Here is a 20,177-nt window from a genome sequence, read left to right on the forward strand (position 1 = left end):
CCCTCTTCTTGACTAAACCCACCCGGCCCGTTGGAACAAACAAGGTAAGAACCTGTCTACCCGAGAGCATTTTTCAAGCCACTTGCTCTGCATCCAGGCTAACCTGTGCCCTTCACCCCCCAGTGCAACTCCGTCACCCCCTAGTGAGCGCGACTTCCTGCACCCCAGCGTTCTACACCAGTGAAGTGGCCTTGCAGACCAGTAGGGTAAGCTGAGTGAGGAAATGGGTTCCATTGCTTAATATTCCCCGAGAGTGGTCTTGACTTTGAAGACATTTCATTTTTCCTTTTAGATACCTTCCCCGGCCCTGATGAGAGTCCCTTCATTGTATAGGACTCGAAACGCGTAGGCCCCTTGCTGAGTGCTGCTCTCTCTAAACTGAAAATTCAAACAACTGTGAATTCCGATACCTTGAACATGTGTATATACAATGTGCGACATCATTTAAGTTGCTTATGATTAATCTCCAATTTTTGTATATATGTATAGATATATGGTTTATCACAGATGAATATTGTATGAGCAGCCTCTGTTTCTTTGTCTTTCCTTTTCCAATTTTTTGTCGTTAATTTTTTGTCGTTAATTTTCCTTTGTGATTATTTTGAAATTCTGTGTACATATGGATGCCTGATTTTGTATGCTTGTGATATGGATGACTAGGTGAATGGGTGCTTTATAAATATTGGTGTAGTGTTGTAAAAAATGTATTGAATTGTCTAAAAATTCCCTTTTTGAAAATAATTGAATAAATCGCTATTAACTAGCAACAGCGTAGGTTGGAATCTGTCTTTCTAACTTATGAACAAAACCTTCTGGTTGAATCAACATCTCAGTTCTGGCATTTCTTCTGGTTTATTATGTTTAAAGGCTCAGCCTAACTGATGTAGAGCAAACTCTTCGTTGTTTTTTGAGTCTCTATTTTGGCAACAGGACACATTTTTGACAGTTGGTCCCGTTGCTCCTCTCCCACCTGAATTCCTTTATTATACACAGTATACTTGAACCACTCATCCAGGGATCCTACATTAAATTAAAAGAACATGGCCTATGGTGAGATTCCTTCCACTCATGCCCAATCCCTGGCTCATATTTTAAAGGAGAACGATTCTGAAAACTGAGCGCATCAAAAAGAAATAGGCATGTTGATATAGATTTTGACAGCAATTCAACTCAATGCAAATCTTTAGCGTAAAGCGCAAATAACGCCAGCAATCAACAGCATTTGACTCGTGCTTGAAACAAGAGAACCAAAAGAAATCATTTCTCCATCAGGATTTTCATTTTATAAAAACAAACGTCAAAAACAGAGAATATGGTGTTTTCTTGCTCTGTCACTTCACATATGCTAAATAAATCTGATGGATTAGCTGTTTTCCCCATGATGCTCCATATCGAATTTCTGCTTTCAAATGATCAAGTCAGATGGATAAAGCTTTGGCAAGATCATTGCACGCTTAAAAAACAAACTTCATTTCCTCAGGATTGAGTGGGACCATGATGTCCAGCTTCCTGATTTTGCTGTTCTTCTCTACAATTTCGAGCCTCAGCAAGGGTGTCTTCATCTCTTGCTCCTTGTCTCCCTCCTTGGCTTTGAGAAGATTTTTGTCTGAATCGTCAACAGCAATACGCAGGGTGCATCCCCGAGGCAGAAGGTCCTGCTCATAGGCTGCAGCCAGTTGGTTGACAACACGGCGATCAACCTGAGGTGGATAGAAAAGGTAGTAAATGCTATGTGAACTATGGTTCAGCACATTTATTTCCTTGCATAGCCCCAGCAAATGACCTTTTAGACATTTCAGAGGGAAAAGAGCACTGGGTGACTAAGAGGGTGAAGTAATAATAGGAACAGCAGAAGAAAGAGGTCTTAAATGAGAGGCACCAGAACATCAGGCAAGCCGACTCCCTGATGTCAAAATCTGAGATTCCGGTGCCCACTATTCAGCCCTGTTATCTGCCGTTTCCATCTGATTCGGTTTTCTCTAAAATCGCCAGTATACCCGTAGGGTGGCAGTTTGCTCTATATAAGAGCAACATACAATACATACATACAAGACAAAACAATGGTTTTGAGAGGGCAGGACCCAACCCCCAGTTAGACGTTCAGTTCAGATCCAAGAACATTACTACAACAGTGCTAAGTATCTTCCCACTGGGCTAATAAGCAGGAACACATCATAGAACCCAGTGCTAAAGGGCTGCCTCCACGCTAACCCTCCGAATTTCAATCCATACCCAAAAATGCTACTTCTGGAGTTGGTTCACATGCTGACACTCGCGAGTATATATTTCTAAAAACCCTTCTCTTCCCAAAGAGTTCCTTCATAGCCTAATCATCAGTATTATGCTCATGAACTCATCTGGGGGGCTGTGGCAGAGTTCCGTAGACAAATGCTCATAATTATACCCAAGAACACTACCTCCGTGCAAAGGAGCTGCTCCACAGTCTATGCCTCGCAGTCATGCCGAAGAACTCCCTCTCTGAGCTAAGGAGATGCTTCAGAATTTAACCCTTGTGACGACTACAACTCAGGGCCTGCTCAGGTGTGTGATCATACCAAAGAACCCTACCCCTGAGCTAAGATTGTGTTACAGAAGCTAACACTAGAATTCTATCTGAGAATTAACAAGTTGTTCCTCTTTCCTCAGCTGTATCCCCAATAGCTTTACTTGAGAAATGCTTGGCAGACTACCCTTCAGGATTATACCTAAGAACTCTACCAAAGAACTATGGTGTTGCTTCGTGGGACTGTCACTAGGAATAATCCTGAAAACCCTGCCTAGAGAAAAGGAGTTGCTCCACAGACTAGCCATCTTTCGTGCTAGTCATGTGCATTCTGTAAGTGCAAAATCAATGTGCAGCAATCTGTAAAATGTAAGAGTAGAAAAATGGTAACTTTTGAATACACCATCAGGTCACCTACTTTATTCTTTTTATAAATCACTATCGACTTTAATAGAAATATAGGGACGGGTGGGTGCTCTTCTGCCTCATGATTAGAATGTTCTCTTTGAAACTCATGAGATATCCCTTTGTTAAGGAAGATCATTTGTATTTGAGTACTTATATGATCTGGTCATCGAACAGCCAAGTGAACCAGCAAGTAGAATTGTGCGAGGGTAAGGCTCGTTCGAGATCGACAATAGCGGGCCACCAATGTGTTTCAATCCTCCCCCTCAGTTAACTACATTAGAGCCATGTGATACTACAATGCTCGTTGGAGGAAGGAATTCTTGAAGCACCTAACTAATTAACGTCACCTTCAGCAGGAATGAATGCTGTGGTATACCTCATCAACATGTGCAGTACTTTCCTTTACAGAGATGTAGGGGCCTATTCACTGCATTCTGTTGTACTGCTATAGTACTTCTCAGCTACTACAAAATGCTATTCCCAAACCCATGTCCACCACAACTGAGAAAATCTTTGCATATGTACATATACGTTTTGTAGCAAAGGTGGGTGGGATGGGGTACTGGCAGAAAAATGGAGAATACTTAACGAATTATTAGGTAGCATTACGCAGGAGTAAACAGGGGCTTACATAAGTCTAAGGAGAGGTTTAGGGAGGGGCATGTACCCATCCTAGTTACAAACTCTAAAACTACTACAGAAAAAAGTCCCCAAAAAATAATTACATTAATGCTATACATAACGTAATCATGTTTAATACATTATAAATATTTACTTTAGGCCAGATTAAAAAAATATAAATATCTTTAAAATTATTTTTTAACTTAATATAGTTAAATCAATAAAATATTTAATTAGATATCAAGTTAATACTGCAGCAGCATTTATTTGTTTTGGTCTATATTAAAAAAAAACTAATTTATATTAATGTTGAACACAAATATTTTTCCTAATTTATTTAAAGTTTACCAAACGTTTTTAAATGTCCCTATGCTTGGGGGAGCATGGCCTGGATGGCCAAGATGGTGATTGTCCAACTCTGAGCTCTCAGCTCCCCACAACACGTATCCTCCGTCATCCGGTTTGCTGGCACAGAAACTGACCCAAATAAGGGGCAGGATGTCGGTACCGAACCAGACAGCTGTCAGAGCAGACAGACACTGCCGGTTAACACTGGACTGCAGAGCCCGGAGAGAAATGTAGGGGAAGTGTGGTGCCTATTTCTTCTGCACTTCCTCTGCACCCGTTTTCCTTCTTGTTGGTGTGGTGACAGCAGGATGCCCAGTGACTGCACTGCTGATGCAGGAACCTGCTGTTGCCTTACCTAAAGGCGATCTCTCGTCATCAATTGGGGGTCCATCAATGACGTGAGGAAGCCACAGAGTCTGGCTACGACTCATGTTACCATCCCTCATACATATACATTGGTCCCCTGAAACTACAGTGCATGCATATATTTCCTGCAAGACACAAGGTCCTTCATGCTTCCAAGAACTCTTTAGGTCGAGCAAGGGCATCGCATGCGCTGCTCAGCGAGGCATGCTGTATTCCAGTATGGACTGGAAGCTACGCCCACTCTGCCCATATTTTTCATTGGCTTGCGTCATTGTCCTTCGTAAATGCTGGCTTCTGATTCGTTAATAGCCTTGTTAGTCCCTCCTTAGTACCGCCTCGTCTTCATTTGTAACCTCCCATGAGGACTGGCCCTTTTACTTCTGTTGTTGCACTGTATGTCTTATTTAGTGTGTAAGCACGATTTTCTTTGATGAGTTTCCCCTACTGCAGGTATGACATGCTTACCTGCAATATTCTGCGTGCCGTACCCACTTTCACTTTCCAAACAGCCTGGGACAATGGCAGCCCCTTCTTTGAAATGAAATAGGTCTTGCATTTGCAAGAGTTTGATCTATTGGCATTGTAAATGATGGTGCCTTTTATTTATGAGTTAATTATGAAAACAGATAAATAAAAGGTATTGTCATATACAATGCAATAGCTTAAACTCTTGCAAATGTGAGACTTATTGCATTGCAAATGCTTGTCCTTTGATACCCTGGAGGTAGCCTAAAAATGGGCAACAGAACAAACGCACAAGTTACTTACCTTCGGTAATGATAAATCTGTAAGAAACATAGGTTAGTTATAGATTCCTTAACTTAGAATATCCCCAGGCGTCAGCAGTACCTCTGCGCGTCAGTAGGTGGTGTCGGTCGACTCCGCGTCCGTCGTCGGCACCGTGGTCACCGGGATGACGTCATGGAGGTTAGTTAAACGCCGCACTTGCGCACTGAAGTCAGTTCTGTACACAACTTTCCGCGTCAGAAACACAGAGCCATGCAAGACACTGACAACTGGTGCAAAAAACTAGGGCCCTGAACGGATGTCCTTAACCCTAGAAATCAGTTCGCAAAACAGGAAGGATAAGTGGGGCGGTAAGGAATCTATAACTAACCTATGTTTCTTACAGATATATCGTTACCGAAGGTAAGTAACTTGTGCATCTGAAAGAAACAGTTAGTTATAGATTCCTTACCTTAGAATAGTTACCCCAGCAGCACCAACAACGGAGGTGGGTCTGCGAATCAAGATCACACCAGTAAGTCCTGGCGGCTAGTGACATTTGAAAGAAAGTGGCATGGCGTAAATACTGCCCTGTGGGGAACGAGCTTCTGTTTTCATTTTTCATGACAGATAATAGCATATCTGACTTATTAAAAGCCTCTAGGAAGCTGAGATTTGTAGGTAGGCGAGAGGCAGTCCAGAAACAAGGGAAAGGACTAAAGAAAGAGGATGAGGTGAAAGGTCAAACGCCCAGTGCCTGGGATTGGGGGGGGGGTGAATCCATGGTCAGAACTCGCTACCGGTCTGTCTCTCTCTGTCTCTCTGTATCTTTCTTTCTCTCTCTCTGGTGTTCTGTTTGTCTCAATGTATCTCACTTTCTCTCACTGTTGTCTGTATTTCTTTTGCTCTCCTTTTCTCTCTGTCTCCCTATCTTTCTCTGCCTGTTTCTCTTTCTTTCTCTCTCTCCATATTTCTCTTTCTCTCTCTCCATATTTCTCTTTCTCTCTCTGCATCTTTCTCTTTCTCTCTCTCTCTCTCTCCGTATCTTTCTTTCTCTCTCTCTCTTTCTGTTTATGGCCCTCTCTCGCTCTATTCCCTATGTTGACCTCTCTCTCCTCTGTTACTTTCTCTATCTCCACCTTTCTCTATCTACCCCCTTCTCTACCTCTCGCTACCTGTCCCTGAAGTTCCACTCTCTACCTTTCTACTGACCTCTCTTTCTGTTCCACACTAATTGATGGTTGTTTCATCTCTCTCTCCATACATTACTGTCTACCTCCCTTCAAGTTACTTTCATGTCTTCTGTCTGTTTCTTCTCTTTCAACCTCACCTTTGTTCACTTCGTCTCTCTCTATCTCTTCATATTGTAGAATGTCGTCTCTCTCTGCCTCATGCCCAGCTTCTGCCCCTCGTTACCTCAACTCACCAATCACAAGGGCTTGGATAAGTGAAAGATAAGTTACACATGTGATGATGTTCTGAACGGGGAACCATATGCCCTGCCCAGGGCTTCATAAAACCTAAAGACACCTGCAAATAGTACACAGACTCTGGCTGTGCGTGAGCGACTATGACAGGGAATACCGCCCACCCAGAAATTCTGCTTGTGTCGGGTGCATAACTATAGCAATAGTACAGCAGGTGCAGGGGGCACCGGGTCCGTGGATCTCAGGGGCCAACTTCAGTTCAATTAGAACTTTTTTTACTACTAATTAATGGGAGTGAGGCACGTTTTTCTTGCTTGCACAAGGTCCTTGGCACCCTTTCTATGCCTTCTATACAGTGTGAAGTGAGATTTCTGGGAGCTGTTATGTGACATATTACATTTTGATGTCAGAATTCACAGATCATAATTTAGAAGACAGACTTTTTTTGTCGCACTTCACTTATAACAGATGATTGGCAATATAAAAACGAATGTGCAGTAGGAACATTAAAGACAGTGCAAGATTCACATAGTCCAGTTTTTTTCTGTCCCATTACCATAATTTTCTATGATATCCCATCTGTTTAATGATAAAATAAAGTAGACACACAGATATCACATGTACCGCCAGTCGCGGCCGGCATTACGGGCGGGTGGGATGGAAATGGGGTTGTCGCGCGCAGAGGGGATGGGGGGGGATAAATAAAATAAAAGTGAAACTTACCTTCCTGCTTTTCTTAAGTCCTGAGACTCCAGACTCCCGCCGTCCTGCATTTCAAATTCCTAGGGTGCTCGTCATCAGGAAGGCTGCAGCCTCCCTCCCCTCCACCGCTGCGTTGTGATTGGTTAGGCCGCTGCCCCACCCGGGTCATTTTCTCTATGTATGCTGCAGCATGCATAGAGAACAGGGAGAGTGGGGGTGTTGCTCGAGGGCAGGGGGGAGTGGCGTGCCCACTGTTGTTCATACTGACTGTTTGGGAGGCCTCAGGCTGCCCAAACAGTCAGTATAAACTACAGTGGGCCAGCCACTCCCCCCTGCCCTCGAGCAGGACCGCCCACCCCTAACCAGGAACTTCTGCTTTCTCGCCATGCGAGAAGGCAGAAACCAATGGTAGTTATTACCATTTATGTTTCTGCCTTCTCACACTGCGAGAAAGCAGGGGAGCGGCGCCCAAACGCCCCTATAGACGAGCCGCCACTGCCAGGCAGTAATGTCTCGTAAATGTGTGCAACGATGCCCACGTAGCTGCCTGACAGATGTCATTCAGAGGGACTCCTCGTCCCAAAGCAGTAGTGGCTGTTGTCGCCCTGGTGGAATGGGCGCGTAGCCTTAATGGAGGCTCCTTTTTAGCAAGAGAATAACAGGCTTTAATACACAAAACTACCCATCTAGAAAGGGTCCGCTTGTGTACGGCCCAACCTTTCTTGGTGCCCACTTATCCAACAAAGAGCTGGTCATCCACCCGGAACTGTTTGGTGCGATCCAGATAAAAGGAAAGCGCACGTTTTGGGCCCAGACGGTGGAGCCCGGAGGTCGGCCCTAGGCTGGAGGTGGGAGACGACTGCCTGGGACGAGCATGCCTTCAACAACCTGTCGAGATAGGGGAAGACTGGAACCCCTGATCTGCGCAGATGAGCTGCGACCACCGCCATCCTTTTCGTGAACACCGAGGGGCGCCGGTAAAGCCAAAGGGGAGCACAGTAAACTGAAAGTGCTTGTGGCCTACCGTGAACCGTAGGTAATGCCGGTGGGCCGGCAGGATGGGGGTGTGGAAATAAGCGCCCTGCAAGTCCAACGCTACCAACCAGTCTCCAGGCTCGAGGGCAGACAAGACCTGAGCGAGCGTCAACATTTTGATCTTCTTCCGGAGAAAGGGGTTGACGCTCCTGAGATCCAAGATAGGACGTAGGCCTTTGTCCTTCTTGGGCACCAGAAAGTAGTGGGAATAACACCCACTAACAACCACGACCTACTTCTGGGGCAAGAACGTGCTCGATGGCCCCATTGGCCAAGAGGGCCAAAACTTCCTGTTGGAGAAGGGCCAGGTGATCCTCCACTTGTGTCCTGAGGTGGCATGGAGGGAGGGGTAGTTTTGAAGGAGATGGAGTAGCCCCTTCGGACTATCTGCAGAACCCACCTGTCCGACGTGATGTGCGCCAGTGGGGGAGGTGATGGCGGATCCTGCCGCCCACTGGATTTTGGTGCCCCTGGAGGGTCGGACTAGGAGGGTTTGAGGCTTATGCAGAGGGGGCTGAGGTGGACTGAGGCGCTTGCTGGACCCCAGAACCATGCCGGTGGTTACCACGTCCCTGGCCAAGCTGGGGCTGAACAGCCTACACCGGCCTGTGGCTCCGGGCGTGACGTAGTGGGGCACCCCTTCTGTAGCCACGAAAGGAGCGAAAGGCAGCCCACCAGGACGGGTGGTGGACAGGCCCAGTGACCTTAAAGCTCTCCAGCGCGTTGTCCGCCTTGTTGCTGAAAAGACAATGGCCATCAAAGGGGATATCCATAAGTGTGGATTGGACATCTCCGGATAATCCAGTTGAACGCAACCAGGCATAGCGCTGAAGGGCTACAGAAGTGGCAATCGTTCTGCACAGTGCGTCAACGGTATCCAGACCACACCGGATGGTAAACTTCGCTGCATTTCTCCCCTCGGCGACAGCACGGGAGAGCGCGGTCCTTGGGCTCCCCCGGGCACTGAGGTAGCACTTGCGCCACCGTATCCCACAAAGAGTGGGAATAACTGGCCAATAGACATGCATTGTTTACCGATCGCAGTCCCAAGCTGGAGGAAGAAAACATCATCTTCCCAAGTTGGTCCAGCTTCTTGGATTCCCTATCAGGTGGCGCTGTAGGGATGGCGCCCTTGGACATAAAGGCTTTGACCACCAAGCTCTCAGGGGGAGGGTGTTGGGAGAGGAAAGTGGGGTCGCCCGGGCCAGATGGTGGCTTCGGGCAACCATCCAATCCACAGGAGCCCCTTTGTTGTGTTGTATATGAATTTAGGATCCTAGTGTAAATTTCCTGATTCATGCCCATATATAGGTATAAATCACCCTATCCTTATATAGGCATAGAAATCATAACCATATTTAGACTTAGCCTATGCAGTCCAAATACGGCATGGCTACTTCCACTAGTTCCGAAAATCCACAACGATTTCTTGGAAAAACCCGCCTTCAGCAGTCAGGGACTTCCCCTTGCGCGAATATTGATTTATCCAAGAACTCATGGAGTTTTCAAAGAACGGAGTCTTTGATGACATTATGTCCAACCTTACGTCAAACTCGGCACCTTCAAGGTATAAATATGCCTACACTTGCCTAGACAAACACACAGTGGTTTGGAGCAGTTCGACTATCTACTTGCCCAATGCATCTCGCTGCAGCAAGTGCCGAAGGAAGTCGACCCTCCAGCAGACGCACTGAGAGAGATGCTGTCTTTTCTCTTGCCGAGAAATCCAGCTCCAGTGTTTCCAAGCTACCCTTGCGGGTTGTTGGGAAATCGAGTCCTGATAGAGAGATACCCCACCTCCTTCATTCTAAACCAAGGTACGGAGCTGATTAGACCCTTAGAGAATTCTTGGATAGATTCTTGGCAAAGTATACTGAAACCTCACTTACTTCTTCCCTCGTACTAGACCTAGGTTAGGTACATCGGGGTAGGCGTATTTTAGAAGCACCAGTTGAGTACTTTTAGTCTTTATTTATTAATGTATGTATTCTATGTATTTTATGGCTTAGAAACCATATCATGCTTTTACAGTATTATTTTATAATACTCTTCGTACTGTACGCAGTGTACTTTGCAGCCAGTATTACAATTGTAGCAGTTAATTTCTTCTGTATGAGTAAAAAGACTGTTCAATAAATACCTTTTATTGAAAACGCCCGTCTTTCTATTTCTCTACACTTCTGGTGAAACGAAGCATGCACGATTGACTGAGTGAAATAGTTATCTATTGTTTCCGCGACTCTAGAGATTTGATTTCTTATTCTTGGGAAACAAAGTTGTCATGTTTGAGGTGGTTGTCAGAAAATAATCGCTTCTTGTTCATTCGAGAAAGTTTCTAGTGACCTCTGAGCTAGCTGGCCCTCACAATTAAGTCTAATATAACCGGTAGAGACCTAGTAGACCTCAGTCCTACGTCTAAGCTACAGGATATATTATTCCAATGCGCAGAGCCTATTAGGAATATAGGAACTACACTACATGGCGCCCAACGTTTGGTAAGGCACTAATTTAATGCTAGATACTAGAGTAACTCAGTCGTGCTTTTCACACAGACCCCTTTTTCCCGTAAAAACTCCAATAGACGTCTGGAGTGGGTGAAAGGATACTATCCGCCATAACTGAGTAGGACGAAAATCCTATGTATTAGTTTTTGGTTTGTTCAACGTTGAAGGATACAGTGTTCCAAAAATATTGTGCACCTTATCTTTGTTTTCTTAAAACTTGCTCTGCAAACTGTTGGCTAAAATTTTGACGGAGAGTGACGACGAAAGGGAGAGAGCTGCAGCAGCAGCTCAGGCAGTTTTAGACGTTACAGGGTTTAATGAAAACAACCCGGATGCTACACCCATCCCGGCAAATGTAAGAAGAACTATAACTTACAAACTTATAAATAATGGAATATGATCGAGAGGTGGCAAAGTAATATTTGTTATAGAGGCACATGAATATCGGCAGACAGAGGTATTCTATTCATGGATCATGTTTCCTGTAGCAAATCCAGTAACACATGAGTTCCACTACTACAAAGTGGAGGAACCTCCAGCGGAATACGTTCCTTTCGAGGGCGTTGAAATTCCACTAACTTACCAAGAGCATCAGCTCTGGTTTAAAGGCGCCCTACAACATCAAAATCACATAACCAGGCTCAGTCCACTAGGTAGACCAGGAGCAACAAGGCCGGTACTAGCAAGCTATACACCACATCCTGACATTGAACAAATGACAGGTCCAGAATTGTTAGCTAAGCTGAAACAGCTAATTAAAATACATAGACAATTTGTTCAATATGTCATGCGGACTTTGACAGTCCAACCTACGGTAAGGATTCCACAGCACACCCTTCATCAGGGGAACACAAACAAAATTACACCACAGACTATACAATCAGTCATTGGTAAATTGCCCGCAAAAAGGGAACAAATTCCGTTCTGGTTAGCTAAAAAAATTACTCAAATAGAGGCAGTATTTCCTGATATTACACCTCATGAAAAACACAGAATTCTGACAATCTGTTTACCAATGGGGATCGCTCCACATGTGGAGGACTGTGACAATTGGGGTACAGTCTTTGATTCAATCTACACAAAAACACATGGTGTTCCATCTATGCCGGTAATACCAGATGTCCTAAGACAGATTCAAAATTAATACGGACCAAAACCTGCCTTAAATCTTAGTATGAAGTTACTAAAAGATTTCAAACAGGTCTCACTATAGTAGAGGAGGGGAATCAGTTAAGGAAAGAATTGGGAGAATATCCCGAAGAAGAAACAGAGGAAGGAAGGACTGACACTATACTGATAAACCTCACGCTCCTGAGTCAAAATCTGCAAATAGCAGCACCCCGCCTTTCATCATCGCCAAAAATGTGTTCGCTGCATTCCTCTGAAAAGTAAGGGCAAAAAGGAAAGGAAAGTCAGTGCCCAGGTTTTGTCTGGGGAGGTGCACCAGATCAAGCTCTGCAGTATCTAAATGACCAAAAAACCCAAACCGAGCAGGAAGTTATAAGAACTGGAAGTCAAGTCAATTCAGAAAGGAATAACCCTCAGGACTCGGTCCTCTCTGTAACGCCCTCTTCCTCGTTGATGGAACTAATACTGATGTTACAAAAGACATTAAAAGGGATCCTAGAAGTTACTTTGTCAAATAATGGAGTGTTGAAAGCTCAGAAATTGTATGTTAAGACCAGTAGCTACCACCCAGTCATTAGAAGAAAGCATAGAGAATGAACATATAGAGATAAATATGGTAAAACTAGTAGCTTCCCCTCAACACATAGTACAAAGTATAGTGAATGAATCTGAAGAGGCATTAGATAATGTATATATCTCCAGACGCCCAATGCTGATAAAAAGGCGTGGTGTGTATACAGTGGCCCCCACTAGGAATAGGGCAGGCATGAAGCGGGCCTCGAACATTCCACCGAAGAGAAAAGGGAAGAAAGTGGAGGGGGAGGCACAGTCAGGACTAAATGCATTGGCTCCGACCTTTATACCGACTGGACCACCCCAATTGGAGACTAAAATAACTAAGACCCCAATAGTATCAAGGAAAGGGGGGGGGGTAATAAGGAGTTGAGGGAGAAACCCCCAATAACCAGACCCGTAAATCAGAAAGTAAAGATAATTTCAGGACTACCCAAAGGTGGCCAAAGAGTTGATAGCACCCAACATCGAGAACCAGCAGGAGGGGAACTGGACAGCCCTCACCACTAAAGACACACTGAAGACAATGAAGTCAATCCACTAAGGGGCCCCCACGGACCCCTGCCCCCACCACATCTTCAACAGAGCCGCTGACACCATCGCACCCATGCTCTGCCAAACCATCAACCGCTCCCTGGCGACCGCCTCGTTCCCAGACAACTGGAAACACGCCAAGGTCAACCCCCTCCTGAAGAAATCCTCAGCGGACCCCACCGACCTCAAAAACTACAGACCCATCTCCCTGCTCCCTTTCCCAGCGAAAGTCATTGAGAAAGCCATCAACAGCCAACTCGCCACATTCATTGAAGAACACAACATCCTCGACTCCTCCCAATCCGGCTTCAGAAAAAACCACAGTACGGAAACCGTCCTCCTCGCCGCAACAGACGACATCCGCACCCTACTGGACAAAGGAGAAACAGTAGCCCTCAACCTCCTAGACCTATCAGCGGCGTTCGACACAGTCTCCCACCGCACCCTAATACGCAGACTCTACGACGCAGGAATCCAGGACAAGGCCCTCGACTGGATCTGCTCCTTCCTCTCTGGCAGGACACAACGGGTCAGACTCCCCCCTTTCCTATCAGACCCCACACCTACCACCTGCGGAGTCCCCCAGGGCTCCTCCCTCAGCCCGACGCTCTTCAACGTCGTGTCATACGCAGACGACACCCAGCTAATCCTCTCCCTATCCAACGAGCCCAACACCGCCAGACGCAACTTTTGAGAAGGCATGGAAGCCGTCGCCAAATGGATGAAAAACAGCTGCCTACAACTAAACACCAACAAAACAGAAGTACTCATCATGGGCCCAAACCCCGACGCCTGGAGCGACACCTGGTGGCCCACCGCTCTCGGAAACCCGCCAACCCCCACAGACCACGCACGCAACCTGGGAATCATCCTGGACTCCGAGCTCAAAATGGACCGCCAGATCAACTCTGTCTCATCTTCCTGCTTCCACACCATCCGCCTCCTTCGTAAGACCTTCAAATGGATCCCCCTCGAACACCGAAAGACAGTCACTCACGCCCTGGTCACCAGCAGACTCGACTACGGCAATGCACTCTACGCCGGAATAAACAAAAACCTCATCCGCAAGCTACAGAACATCCAGAATGCCGCCGCAAGACTGGTCCTCAACCTGCCAAAACACTGCCACATCTCCCAGCACCTGCGCACACTCCACTGGCTCCCCGTCGAGGCGAGAATCACCTTTAAGATGCTCACCCACGCACACAAGGCCCTCCACGGCACTGGACCAGCATACCTGAACAGCCGGCTCAAATTCCACGCACCCCAAAGGACCCTACGATCAGCCCAGCTCTCCTACGCCGAGGTCCCCCGCACCAGAAAGACCAGATCGGGAGGCCGCTCCTTCTCCTTCCTCGCGGCCAAAGCATGGAACGCCCTTCCGCTCCACCTCAGACAGACAACATCGCTCTCCACTTTCGCAAGAAACCTCAAAACCTGGTTCTTCGACAGACCCCCTCCTTGATGGCATGGAACCTGCACCCCTCCCACCCCTAGCGCCTTGAGACCCTTACGGGTGAGTAGTTGCGCTTTAACAAACTCCTGATTGATTGATTGATTGAAAATAAAGGGGCAACCCCAGGGAGATCAAAGGGTAAACAGGTAAAACACGAAACCCCCAAGAAATTATCAGAGGTAGACAATAACAAATGGGTATACCTGGAACAGATACAGGCTGTACAAAGGGGAAAGATGGTTAGAAAAATGAACCCCCTAAATAGGGAGAAAATCCTGACCGCATTTGCCAAATGCAGTAGCCTGAGTAGGATCAGCACAACCGATCTGAGGCAGGTAGGCTTTGTTGAAAATAAAAAGGGTAAGGAAATAACAAAAATGTCACTTCATTCAGACCTGGTAAAAATGGCAATTCTAAAAGCCACTAGTGAGATAACCTAAGTAGGAATAAGGGTAATACCAGAGAGGGAAATACAAGTCCCCTCAGGTAGCACTTTTCTAAAATTTCCATGCAGGTCTAGGGAGGAGACAAGTGAAGTTAGCAAGAGATAACGAAGACGACTGTAGCCGTATGAATATAGCGATAAATAATACAGGAATTGATGCCTCATGGGATAATTGGAGTCAAAGTAGAAGCTATGTGGGAGACCCCAATGAGAGTTATACGGAGGAAGGGGCTGATGTGGGTGGCCTAAGTGAGGTAGAATAGGATGGGGTGGTGTCGCAATGTCTAGGTCTCTTAACATGGAATGTAAAAGGGTTAGGCAATGAACTAAAGCGAGATCATATAAAAGAAGTAGTAAACAAAGTGGAAATTGCCTGCCTACAAGAGACCTGGACATGCGAGGAAACCCCACTCTTCAATGGATATCTACAAATGAGCCGCCCGGCCACAAGAAAAAGATTTGGTCGCCCATCGGGGGGTAAATGACTCTAGTCTCAACAAAAATACTGAGAGAAGCAACATCCTTAAAAATGAAATGTAAATGGCTACAGGCTTGTAGACTAGAATTATTGACCTTGGAAACGAAACATAAAATGTTGACTGTGACAAATGTTTATATGCAGTGGGAAAATGCAGTAGAATATGAGAGTGAGATGGGATATTTTTAAGAGGATGTCGACCTTTTATTAGAAAAATATGCATCTGATGTAATGATAATCATGGGAGATTTTAATCATAAGCTAAATCCAAAGAAGGCCGATCTATGGAATAGAGAATTGTTAGATGTGTTTGGAATAAACCAAGCTTGCTTTACAGTATGTAAACCCTCGAAACAGGAGACTGAATTAGTAAACTTTTTAGGAGGTAGGGGTCTCCTATGTCTGAACGGCAGAATGAAGACAGACTGCCCAGCAGGGAAGAAGTTTTAAAGTAGGTTCACAGAATTGTCCAATCGATTATATGTATATGCCAGCCTGGAATTTCCCTTTAGTACGGGAATTCAGGATAGATCAAAAAGAACTTAGTGACCACAATCCACTGCATTCAATGATATCTGGGGGAAGAAAGATGCCTAGAGATAAAGTGATCCCACAGGATGTCGAGTACCCTAAACGTGTAACGACACGTCTCACTGAGGAATACCAGGAAAAACTGAAGGCTCTGCAAATTAAAGTTGAACCAGAAGATTTAGAGGGAAGGAACTTGGAATGGTTTATAAAGAAGATAGCCCAAGTAGTCCAGTGTCTAAAAATAGAATTAAAAAAGGACAAAAAGTACAACATAAAACCCCCGGTTAGTCGAGTTAAATGGTACTCTGTTAAGTGCCAATTAAAAAAAAGAGAGTTACGGGCAGTACAAAGAAAGCAAAAAAAGAAATTCACCCTAGAGAGAAATAAATGTATAAACAAGCTGAAAGCAGAACTTAAAAAAATGGTAAACAATGCAAAAAGGTCATATAAAGAGAAATGCTGGTCGAATCTGTCGAAGCAATCGAAGATAAAAATCTAAGACAATTCTGGAAAATGGTAAAGGAAGCGTCTGGTCAAACAAACGGAGAAATGAAATGTGTTGTCAGTGAGGCAGCCTGGGAGTAGTACATAAGGGAATTGTATGCGGCATGAGTTCCTCGAGGCGAGGTAGAGTCCCGAAAGTGGCAGGAAATATCTGAAGAATTTAAATCAGAGTTTAACGAAAAGCAAGTAGAGCTTATAATAAGAGAACTGAAATTAACTTGAGCGGCAGGCCCAGACAACCTCCCCGCAATAATTTTAAAGTCAGAGGTAAAGTGATGGGCAAGATTTTTTGCACGGATGTTCCACACAATACTATCAGAAGGCATAATGCCACCAAATTGGAAGGGCGCAGTAATCAGGCCAATCCATAAGAAAGGGAGTATGGATGCGCCACAAAACTATAGACTGATTAACCTCCTAGACATAGGAGAGAAGGTATTTTCTAAAATCGTACTAAATCGACTTAATGCATGGGTTAAGGAGTTTCAAATTATACCCATAGAACAGGGAGGATTTAGGGAGGGGCACTCCACGATAGACCATGGCTTCGCCTTGTGGGCAATGGCAAAGAAGTCAATGGAACAAAACGGCAAGTTATGCTGCTGTTTCGTTGACTTCCGAGCAGCCTTCGACTCAGTAGACAGGGACTGCCTATGGGAAACTTTAATGAAGGAAAAAATTCCCAAATACCTACTGACAATAATAAAAGAACTACACTGAGGAAACTGGGCCCAAGTAATCAGGGATACTGGGGGGTCATTGACACAAAAAATCCCAATTGCAAACGGCCTGAGACAGGGTTGTGTTCTTGCCCCCCAGTTATTCTCCATATTCCTGTCAGACCTACCGGCCTACTCAGAGGTTGAGGGTAGTGCAGGTCCCAGAATGGACGGGAAAAAGGTGCCCTGCCTACTTTACGCAGACGATCTGGTAATAGTAGACCAGACCGAGATAGGCCTCCAAAGAAAGTTGAACTCATTTAAGGTATACTGTGCTAGCAAATTCTTAACAGTAAACTTAGATAAAACAAAGATCTTATGCTTTGGTAAAAAGGCATGTAAGTTTAACTGGTATCTGGGGGATCTTAAACTGGAAATGGCCAAAGAATACCGTTATCTAGGGATATGGTTCGATAAGACATTAAACTGGCGTACACATCTGGAAGCCCAAAAAGCGAAAGCCCTTACTTCTATCTGTGGACTAAAAATGTTTAACCGGAACTATGGGGATCTGTCACATCGTCCAGTTTTAAAAGCTTTTAATGCAATGATACCCCCACAAGCTGGGACTTGGAGGAAGGGAAATGCCTGAAAGGCCTGTAAACTCTACCACAATCATCCATGGCCCAAGCAATAAGAACAGAAATAGGAACAAAGTCTTGGGAGATACACGTACAAACTGCGATAATCAGACTCTGGAAACGATTGGACAATATAGAAGGTCAAAAAGTTGCACAATGGAGTAGGAAAGAAATACAAAATAGTGACTTAAAATGGGCAAAAGCTTGTAGGGAAAGAATGGCGCAGGTATGTGAAAGGCTAAAGGTGGAGGAGAACCAGGAAACTCAACAAATCGTCTGTACAACAAGCGACCTGAAATTTAATGGTAAAGGAGTATCCAGAGAGTCTGATATGGGCTATCTGGTAAAGAAAAAATCAGTAGAATTTATGATGAGCTCCTGGTCAAATGAAAACTGGTTTCCCTACTTAGATATCCTTCCAAATCGCTGTTATAGGCAGGAGATATTGAGATTGAGGATTGGGATCAATCCATGGTTGATAAATAAAGATCTCAAATCAAAAATGTTAGATCACAAAGGGTGCTGTAGGTGCACCCTAGGCACCAAATGAGATCTTGTGCACATACTTTTAGACTGCCTAATATTACTAGAACAGCAGAAACTGTGGCTGCGCCCAATATTTTTAAAATATGATTTAAGAACTAGGGCACAGGCGGTCAACCTCTTAACAGAAATGCCCACGATTGAGATCGCTATTGCCCTAGGAAAATATATAAAGGCGGTCCAGAGACTTTTAAGAAGTCAGGAGTAATTTTTAAAATTTTATGAATTTTAATCTAATGAATTAAACATCCGATCTAAAAGGAAATGAAAAGTGGTTTAATGTGAAAATAAGTCTTAGTATAAGTGCAATTTTATTGGTGCCGGTTTGTAACGTGTAAGTGTATGTAAGATTTTTAAGCTATAATGGATTATTTTGTACATGTTTTATCACCTTTTATAAGTATATTTTAAACTTGTGGTATTATTTCTTGCTCTTGTTTAAAGATTACAATCATAATAAACATATCCTTGACTTGACTTGAGGTCTCGCTATACTATTAGCTAATATCAAAGGTGAAGCAGCATCCGTTGCAATCCGCCAAAAACTAAAATAAACTGATATAACACAACAACCATATGAACTTGCAAGATTTATTGAAAAATCCTATGAAGAACTAGGTAGAGATAGTTTGGGTGGGAAACCAGTAAAAACCTAACTAACTGAAAATCCTGAATAAGTTTTTATTAAAAATAATCTCACTACTCCTAAAAAGAAGTGGGAAAACACTAAACAGACACTTCCTAAAGAGAAGCGTTCTCAGTCCAGAGGAAAGTCTCTTCAACAGGAGCCCTCTGAAAAGAGGTACAACCTCAGAAATAGGGATAATTTGAGAAAACCTGATAGATATGAAGATACTGATACACTTTCCTTTCATATCTTTAAAACTTCTTCGCAGAAATCCGAAAGAAGAGGACGATCAGAACAAAAGGAAGAACGCGTGAAGTCCAAAGTCGAACAACACGTTCCAGAAAATAAGAAAACTCAATTCACTAAGAAGAAGGTAGTAAGTGTAAAGATCAGACATGCCGAGGATCTTGAGGACCCAACTCAAAGAATGGGGAGTGGGCCCAGACAATGCTAGACAGCGCAGCAGAAGTCACCATAGCTCGCAGGATCCTGAATGATCATGTGGAGACAGTGGACTTGAATGAATGCATTCAAGTTGAAACTGCAGACAACAGGGTTAGTGTACACCATAAGTTATTTGAAGTAACACTCCGGATGGAGGGGGACATAACTAGAAAAATAAAAGCACTCTTTTGGGAGAAGCTATCTAAGGATTATGACATTCTTTTAGCTGAACAAGACTGTGCCCACATGGCGAAGAGATAATTATGCCAGCCTTCTCAAATCACATGCCAATTCATAAAAATACACCTATGCCAGAAAATGGGTTGTAGCCCAGGCTCCAGCATTATATAAAAATCACGTAGGATGGGATGAGGATACTCCTCACCATAAAATCCAGTTGAAAACTCAAGCAACAATGCAAAGGCAATATCCCGTTAAACAGGAAGCTAAAAAACAGGTCAGGGAGATTTTAAATTAACTTAAATACCAAGGGGTGATTGAAACATGCACCTCATCTATGAACAATCATTTGTTTCCTGTCTCCAAGCCAGACAATACATATCGTCTAGTTTTGGACTACAGACAATTAAACTCTTGTTGCAAAACTTTTGCAGTACAAAACGCACACAGTGCAGCACTGATGAATAACTGTGCGGAAAAAATATAAAACCACATTAGATATTTCTAACGGTTTCTTCTGTCAAAACATTGCACCAGAAAGCAGGAACTTGACCGCTTTCTCAATCATGTGGACACAGAGACAATTTTGCCGTCCCCCCCAGGGATTCAAGAATAGTCCAGGATTATTTTCAGCCAGAGTAACAGAGTTACTACAAACATATGATGATGAGGCATTATCTTATGTCGATGACATCTATCTTACAGACGATGATTTGGACGTCCACTTGGAAAGAGTGAACACCATAATACTTGGGCTCACCTCTGAAGGGTACAAATTCAATTTTAAGAAATC

The 20,177-nt window shown here is 44.3% G+C and overlaps 1 protein-coding gene across 1 annotated transcript in view; it reads right to left on the minus strand.

Annotated features, from left to right (window-relative positions):
* Window positions 1–1,257: 1,257 nt before the first annotated feature.
* Window positions 1,258–20,177, minus strand: part of CLPB (ClpB family mitochondrial disaggregase) — a 1,391,731-nt gene continuing 1,372,811 nt past the window's right edge. Inside the window, exon 16 of the mRNA XM_086933782.1 lies at window positions 1,258–1,700. Within this exon, the coding sequence (XP_086789908.1) occupies window positions 1,455–1,700 (246 nt within the window). The 3' untranslated portion in view covers window positions 1,258–1,454. The remainder of the gene's footprint in view (window positions 1,701–20,177) is intronic.

The sequence above is a fragment of the Lissotriton vulgaris genome, chromosome 8, assembly GCF_964263255.1.
Source record: "Lissotriton vulgaris chromosome 8, aLisVul1.2, whole genome shotgun sequence".
Lineage (NCBI taxonomy): Eukaryota > Metazoa > Chordata > Amphibia > Caudata > Salamandridae > Lissotriton > Lissotriton vulgaris.